Source organism: Dendrobium catenatum, unplaced genomic scaffold (genome assembly GCF_001605985.2).
Source record: "Dendrobium catenatum unplaced genomic scaffold, ASM160598v2 fragScaff_scaffold_853, whole genome shotgun sequence".
NCBI classification, from domain to species: domain Eukaryota; kingdom Viridiplantae; phylum Streptophyta; class Magnoliopsida; order Asparagales; family Orchidaceae; genus Dendrobium; species Dendrobium catenatum.
This window is the reverse complement of record NW_021319315.1, coordinates 3299890-3308533: the sequence shown is the minus strand read 5'-3', so window position 1 is coordinate 3308533 and position 8644 is coordinate 3299890. Positions and strand designations below refer to the sequence as shown.

Below are 8644 nucleotides of genomic sequence, written 5' to 3'. Positions count from 1 at the left end.
GAGACGCTTGCTTTTTTGGTTTTTACTTCAGGTGTTTGCTTAAATTCATGATGCAAATTTCTATACAATTAAATATTTAAAAAAATTTCATCATGAACTTAATGAGGGAAATACTGACAAAAAAAATCATTAATAATTTTTGTTGTGATTAATTTGAAATAATTACGGATAAAAAATTTAAGACCAGAATAAAGAGGGAAAGGCGGGTCCAAACTATGTACTTAGAAGAATAAATTATTAATTACACCTTTCTCCCTTTAGGATGTTTTTAAAGGAACATATAGCACGCAAGTTTAAAAATATAAACGTAACAAATATTTGACAGGGACTAGTGGGGCAGCTCAGTGGTTGAGCGAAAAAATTCCTCCCCCGACTCCCATATTTGATCCCTAACAGTTCCAAAAAAAAAACAAATAATTGACACATTCTAAATATTGCATCAAATTAAAATGCACCAAATGACATGGTGCATTCCAAAATATACATCAAATAATTTGACCCTCGCATGCCCCCCAAAACAATTAAATTTCACATAATTGTTCATATTCTTAATTTAAATTTAAGTACTGCTCAATACCGACCTCAGTACTACTCGGTACTCAGTACTTCACAGTGCCGAGCTCAATATTATGAATATCGAGCTTAAGCTGTGTCGGATGACGTTACCCAATAATTTACCCTCTCTCCCCCTCTCTCTCTCTCTCTCTCAACCCCCTAAATAGCAGCCTCTCTCTCTCTCCCCCACCTAATGATTACAAATAATTTTATAATAATGAACTTCTTGCGTTATTTTCGCCTATATATAGTTGGTGCAGCTCTTCTTCATCTGATCCTCATCGCTCCAGTGTTCCATTCCCCTCTCCATTCTTCTCAAGTTTTTCATCGTCCAGAAATGAGAGCTTCGATCGTCATCGCTCTCCTCATTGTCGCCACCGGCGCTGCAAGCCTTACAACCGCCACTGTCCATAACGTCGGTGATTTCGCAGGCTGGACCGTAGAAGTGAACTATTCGGCTTGGGCTGCAACGAAGACTTTCAATCTGGGAGATACCATCGGTGAGAGACCTAGCAACCCCTTTGTCTAACTAAAATTTTTTGCATCATTTCTAATGCTTTTAGCCTTTTATTAATTTGTTGAAAAAAAAAAAAAGTGTTCACATATGATAAATCGTCACACGATGTGGTGGAGCTGGAGGAAGCTGAGTTTTCCTCCTGCAATGTCACCGCACCCATTGCATCCTACTCCACCGGAAATGACTCCATTGTCATTTACCGGTATGGCCACAGTTTCTTCGCCTGTGGATTCCCCGGCCACTGTGTAGCCGGCCAAAAACTGGACATCAACGTCCCCAAGAACCGATCCGCCACCCTTTCAGCTCGCCGGTCAGCGCACCACGGGAAAGGCGACACAACGAGCATTAGTGGATACGGCACAGTTGCTGTTGTTATAACTGTCACAATCTCAGTGATAGTTCTACGTTGTGTCTTTTTTGACTAACTAGTTGTTTGTTTAAAATATGTAATGGAGTGAATTTGGTGTTATTATATGTGTGATATGTGTGTCTGTTAAAAGCTGTTTGAAAGAAACTAAATATTACTATGTTTAAAGAATATTTTTACTGCGTTTTCTGTTTTGATACGGTGAAATTAAATTTTGAAATGGGTTTGGATGTTCTGTTTTATATTTCAATTCCATTTCGAACCAAATTTTGAACGCTGTTGGTCACTTCTTTTTGAGAGCGATCCGCTCGAGCTAGCTAGCCAGGAAGGCGTCCTGATCTGCGAGCGAGCAGAAAAACTCTTTGCAAATTTTTATTTTCACTATAGTCTTCTTAATTACAAATTTGTTAACAAGTAGAGATCTCGAAACTCTCATACTTCCTGCAGGAGCAAGGCGCACAAATTCCAGCACCCGAACCTGAAAAGCCAAAAACTTTAATGAAACAATTGCCTTCAGAAGAACATGAAAGGAGAGAGTGTTACAGATTCTCACCATTACTCTTGTCATAAAACGTCCAATAGCTGTCGAGGGGAAGCTACTCAAGGAGAAATGGCTCGTATCCATAGGCAAATACCATGGCAAAGGTGAATCAGTAGCAAAATCCTTCTCCCAAATGACCTTCAACAAAACAAGTTACAGGTTTATATCCCCAACTTCTCCAATTGCCTTTGTTATAGGCTTTGTTTGGGACAGTTTTCTTACTACTTCTTAAAGCAGCTTTTTAGCACAAAGATTTTAAAGCTTCTTTAGGAAGCAGTTGGAAAGCCGTCTCAAACAAAGCCATGGTCGAAAATTTACCTCAAATCCAGCTTTTTGTAAGGCATCAAGGCATTGATGTGTTGATCTTATGTCAGGAAGCCCATTACCAATCTCAATCTCAGCCTTTATCTTCTTATGGCTTTCATTAGTGGGATCATATTGATCGGTCATGCACCATTCATAAGCAGCAAAGCACTGCCCTGGCTTCAGTACCCTGTATATCTCCTTATAGCATCCAAACTAGTCAAACAAACAAAAAACACAAAGCAATTATCAGTCTCCACTAGGGGTGTAATGTTAGTATACTTAAATATAATAATTATGCGAGACATCGCACTAAATATTTATGTATATATATTTAACTATATAAATCAATAAGTGATCCATATATTTGAATTATTGAAATTTAATTATTTATATTTAAATCCTATTGGTCAAGAAGAGATAATTTGATCAATCGTATATGGACCGTTTGATCAAATATATCATATGAGCGATTATTATAATTAATTCGTAGTAAATAACTACCGGTCATCTCTCTCTCTCACATTATGAGGAGTTAGTTTGTTCCATAGAGAATTTACTCATCAAAGAAAAAAGTGAAATGAAAAAGGGAGAAAAACCGTAGTTTAGAATTCAATGAATTCAACATGAGTCAAGATATGTTTTCTTCCGATTAAAATCTTGTAAAAATCATCTTGTTTAAGATCTTGTGGATTTAAGATTTACGTAAATTCATATTTTTCATTTTGATTTCTTTTTCATAATTTATGATGCGAGTTCTTCCAAGAGTTAGAAAACTCATAATGCATGTTGCGAGTTCTTGTAAAAGTTAGAGAACTTAATCTTAAAGAAAGTTCTTATAAGAATATGAGAACTCTTGAATCTTACATGTAAAACTAGTCTGGCCGAGCTCAAGTCATCTTTAGCTTATGAGCTTGATTAACTTATCAAGTACACGCTCAAGCTCAAGCCCAATTCTAAGAATTTGAATATTTTTTAAATGAGCCAGCTCATGAGCTAATGAGCCGATTTGAGATTGGCTCAAGTCTACTTCATTCGGTCATAAAGTTCAACTCACTAACCATTCATCACTCACAAGCCACATTATTTCAATTACACCCCTACTCCCCAATCTAGTAATAAAGCATGCTCACAATGATGGATTAAGAGCTTAGTAGCGACTCACAACATCAGGAGCATGGCAGGTTGCTGCTATAGCATATATAGCATCATAAGTATTGTCACGGAAAGGCATCTTCATAAAGTCAGCCTGCAAAAGTTAAGAACAAAAACACATCAAATTTTTTGGTTCAGAACTTAACAAATTATGTGGAGACTAATAAAGATATCAGAAAAATGCCAAAGATTGCAGAGATTTCAACCAGATATTAATTAAACAACATAGCTTATGCAGTGACAATGAAGAAATGATTAAGGTTTTGTTTGAGACCTCTTTTTTTATGTTTCTTAAAGGAGCTTCCTAATACAATTTTTTTTAATTTTTGTACTAGAAAGCTGTTTTAAGAAGCAATAAAAAAAGCCATCCCAAACGAAGCCTAAAATGCACCTTGACGAAATCGCAAGAATTGACCAGTCCAACTAAGCGGTTTAGCTCCTGAGAAAGGGAAGAGAAGATGAGTCTCCCAGAAGAGGTTTTAAATAATATCAATCAACAAAACTACATTAATGAACATTCAGTAAAAATATATACTTACAATAGCCCTGGCTATCTGGTATTCATTGTTGTTCAGTCCAGTGATAGACACAAAGCTGCAATTTTTCACTACTTCAAAAAGTTTTTTAACAAAATACTGCTTTAGAAAAGATTAAGGTTTTGTTTTTGACGGTTTTCTTACTATTTTCTAAAGCAACTTGTTAGTTCAAAAATTTCTTCAATTAAAAATTTTTATGCTAAGAAGCTGATTTAAAAAGCATTAAAAAAATCGTCCCAAACGAAGCCTAAGAAAGTTGTCTTAAACAAGCTTTGATTTCTGGTCTTCAATATCATCCCTCGTGCGAGACAAGTATTGCACTTTACTATTTGATAAGATTTTGAGATAAAAGCGGTTACTATTGAAGGAGACCCACCAACTGATATGCAAGTGGCCGAGGAGGTTTTAGAACAAGGCATAAGGAAGAGGAGCTTGCAAAGGCTGAGGAAGTTGAGAAGGAAGAAGAAGAAAGTAGGGTTCCAATTGATGTGCTACTCTCCGGTGATAATGACAGTCAACTGTCAATGGCACTGAACTGAAGTACCGAGCGGTACAGAGCAGTATCGAGCCGTGATACAAAATGAAGGGGTGACATGATGTATTCTGATTGGTCTCCAAACGACGTTTGACGTCCGCATAAAATAATTAATCCTCATTAATCATCAAAAAAGAGCACCTCAAGCTTTTGAAAATATGTGTACTTAAAAAATCATGGACCGTGCTGTGGCGTTTTCTAAGACTTTGCCACTAACAAATCTTGTGCACTTTAAAAATGATTTGGTTTATCAACAACAAAGAGGCCGACTCTATGTGAGATTCTTCATTCACTTGAAAGTATGTCAATAAGATCACTAAGGTATGAGAGATTATTATGTATCGTCATCGGACGTTGTCCAGAGGCGAATCAAGACATGTCACATCATAATTTTACTGTATACTGCTGTGTATTGGGTGACGTGGCACATCCTGATTCGCCTCTGAATGATCTAGTGACTATACGTAATAATTTCTCCTAAGTGATATTTATCCTTAATAAATTTAGACAAAAATAAAGGAATTAGATACAAAAGCTTAAGAAAAGATATCTTGCCTGAACCGAGATATTTCCCTCAAAGGGCCACCAATTCCACATCCAACATCTAATACCTATATCAGCCAGACAGAGAAAAGCTGCATCAGTTTTACATGGAACTGTTAAATTCAAATAACATCATAACATTCATTGATAGCAAGATTGTGCAATACCCGCATTCCTCTTTTGAGGCCTAGCTGAAGGGCAAGAAAGTGCTCTTGGCGTTTGATACTTTCCTTTAATGATTCACCTTTCCATCTTCACAAAAAGAAAAATTCAACTACTACTCTTTAGCCTTACAAAGATATAGGCTTTGCTTAGAATAGCATTTCAACTGCTTTTGTGATAAGAAGAGTTGTTAGTAAGTAAGAAAACAATGTGTGTTTGGAAGAACATTCTCACCGTTATTTCGAACATTTGTTTTTGAAAAGCTGCTTTTGGAAAAGCATTTTTAAAATTATGATTGGAGAAGAAGCTTTTAAAAGCAAAAACATGAAAGTTTAAGCTTCCCCAACAAATTCATAGAGTAAATAACATTGGTCCTTTGGATATAAGATTTCATCTAGGTTCTAGCATCATATTATGATATATTTTTTAGCATATGGGCCTATGTTAAATGATCAATTTACCTCATTGATGTCAATGCAACATATATACATAAACAAAAGGGCTTGCCTAACCTGTCAGCAAAGTGGAAAGATTCACCCCAGCCAAATTCATAAAAGCTGGTTGCAAGATCATAGTACTTGTTTACCTAAAATTCATTAAAAAAAAAAAACATAAATAGGAAAGCTATGTAAATATTTTCCTTCTGTCACAAGGCAATACATGCAAAAACTATCAAAGGTGGTGCATCAAACTCTTAATGACAAGATATAGCTTTTAAAGCATTAAGACATTAATGGTAAGATAGAGCTTATTTGTAACAAGTGTTCAAAATGACAATCAAGTAATAAAAAAAATCGAAAACTCGGATAAAATAAGAGGATAAGGTTAAATAACTTGCCATATCAGTGTAGTTAGTTTTCCTTGTTTTCTCATCACCTCCAAATTCGACGTGATACTTCTCATATCTAGAGCAATAAACCAAGGAAAGCATTATGAACAAAGTGCTTAAAAAAAAGAGTAATAGGATTGGATCTTAAAATGCACTAGCTATTTCAAAATTGAAAAGGAACATCAATAAGACGTAAAAAAGAATAAAAAATAAAACATCATTGATAAATCAAGTATAAGATTCAGAATTCATTATCGGTCAAAAGATTCACATAACTACAATAGAAGAAAGATGAAAAAAATGTTTGAAAATTGTTCTTCATATCAGTTTACATTAAAGCCACCTTAGATTTAAAAAGAATAAGTGTTATAATTTTCTTTCATTAATATTTGCATAATACCAATTCATGCTACAACTGATAAAGGATTCAATGGGCAAAATAAGGAGAAAATAATCTAAAATTCTCATTTTAAGTAAATAAATTACAATCCTAATGTTTCAAAAGAAAGAATGCAATCTTATAAAAAAGCATGGGGGGCAAAGTTAGACAAATCTTTCCAATCATACTTTTAACCTTCCTTAAAGTTGGTGCATCAATTGGAACAAAAATTACAAATAAATTTTAGTCAAAAGTTTTTAAAAATACTTAAAATAAACTGTAGAGGCTTTGTTGGGCACCAAAATTGTCAAAACTTAGTTGAAATTTTTTGTGGAATCTCCTACTGATGTTTAAACACTTCACAAAAAAATTTAAAATTTTTCTTGAAGTATTTTCTTAAGATATATTCTTTGAGTAACTCTTGCTCAATAATTGTTGCACTATATCAATAAAAAAAATTGTTGAAGCTGAAAATAAATTAATTTTCTTTCTTTACTTGATGTCATTCGAAAGAAAATTCATATGTTCATATGTTTCCATAGTTTTTTTATATATTTAGTATGTTTTTTGTCTTCTTTTTTATTTCAAAATTCACCTAAATCTTATGTTGATGTATTGATTTATTTTAGGTATCATCAAAGAAAGAGCTTGATGATGTTGGATATCTATATTGGTGATATCGAGCATCGACGTTGATATTGATGTCATTAAAATCATATAAGATGAGCAACAATAGATGTAGATGTTACTTTCTTGAAAACTATAACAAATTTCAAAGGACAAGAGACTACATGTGGAAGATGAGAGAAGAGTTTGAAAGTTGTGAAAGACTTTATGAAATATCTTGTGATGTTAATGCACTACAGGAAATTTAGCTATTACTGGCGGTTTACCTGGTTTTACCACGGCTTTTCGGCGTTTTATAAGACGCCGGAAAAAACGGCGTCGGAAATCATTGCCGGCAGTTTTTTTCCGGCGGTTTATTTCTCCGACGGCTTTCCGGCGATGCTTGCTGCCGGTTATCACCGGAGTTATTACCGGTAGCTTTCCGGCCATCCAACCACCGACAACCATACCGGCGGCTACCCAACGGTCCGTGCCGACGGAATTGCTGGCGGTTGTAGCCGCCGACGTGTCGCCGAACAACCGCCAGCAAGCGTCGGTAAACCGCCGGTAAAATACCGGCGGTCCGAACTGACGGCATGTCCGGCGGTGTAAGCCGGCGGTGTATCGCCGGATACCAGCCGGCAAGCGTCGGTAAACCGCCGGTAAAAACCGGTGGTTTAAAGAGATTTCCGGTATCTTAAATAACCGCCGGTGAGGCCGCCGGTATTAACCGACGGCCAAACCGCCGGTTAAACCACTGTTATTACTGGTGGCTAGACAACCGCCAGTCTAAGCCGCTGATAACAGCTGAATTTCCTGAAGTGATGAAGATATGTTAATATCATTTAGATTTAGCTGCATAAGGGTTTAAAATAAGACTTTTTTTTATCCATTCTTCGAATATAGGTTCCTTCGTGTATTGATATATAAGCTTGATTTATATTTACAATCATGTTTGTGAAAATAATGTTAATAATTAATGAACTCTTAATCTTTTAGTAAGAATACTTCAAATTTCTAAGAACTTTCCCCTGGAAAATTAATACATTTTGATGTATGCTTCTCTAAGCATAATTGATATTTTGACATAATAGTGAAAGACTTTCTTGATATTATAATTTAGCCAAACTCTTTATCAATGCTAAGGTTATGAAGAGTTTATTTTCTTTAAGTTATTATAATGGTGTGTCACCCGACTCTTAACTCATGGCAAGAGATGTTGAAAAAAAATCCACTAATTAGGACTTTTGGCTTATCTTAAGTTATTTGTTAGGGTGCTACTAAATGATGTTAACCTATGTGGAAGATATCAAGAGAAATCCACACAAAAATTTTAACCTATCCGAGATTATTTTTTAGAGTATTTCTTCATGATGTTAACTTGTGCGAAATATATCAAAAGAAATTCACCAGATTTGTTTGAACTGTCATATATTGTTTGTCAGAGTGTTAGTTGATGATTGTTATTGTCCTCACAATTATGACATTACTAGGGAAGTAAAAGTCTAGCTAGGGATTGTGTGTACACTACAGAAAAGAACAATTTGCAGCGGACTTTGAAAAAAAAATAAAAAAAATTCTCTGAGATAGCAGCAGATTTGCAACATAATTTTTTG

The 8644-nt window shown here is 35.1% G+C and overlaps 1 protein-coding gene across 1 annotated transcript in view; it reads right to left on the bottom strand.

The window, feature by feature from the left end:
- Positions 1-7626, bottom strand: part of LOC110109799 (cycloartenol-C-24-methyltransferase) — an 11025-nt gene extending 3399 nt beyond the window's left edge. The window contains exons 1-5 of the mRNA XM_028697029.1: positions 7382-7626; positions 6053-6119; positions 5727-5800; positions 5220-5304; positions 5065-5120 (exon numbers count right to left, since the gene is read on the bottom strand). Of these exons, the coding sequence (XP_028552862.1) occupies positions 5065-5120; positions 5220-5304; positions 5727-5800; positions 6053-6119; positions 7382-7626 (527 nt within the window). The remainder of the gene's footprint in view (positions 1-5064; positions 5121-5219; positions 5305-5726; positions 5801-6052; positions 6120-7381) is intronic.
- Between the last annotated feature and the right edge of the window lie 1018 nt (positions 7627-8644).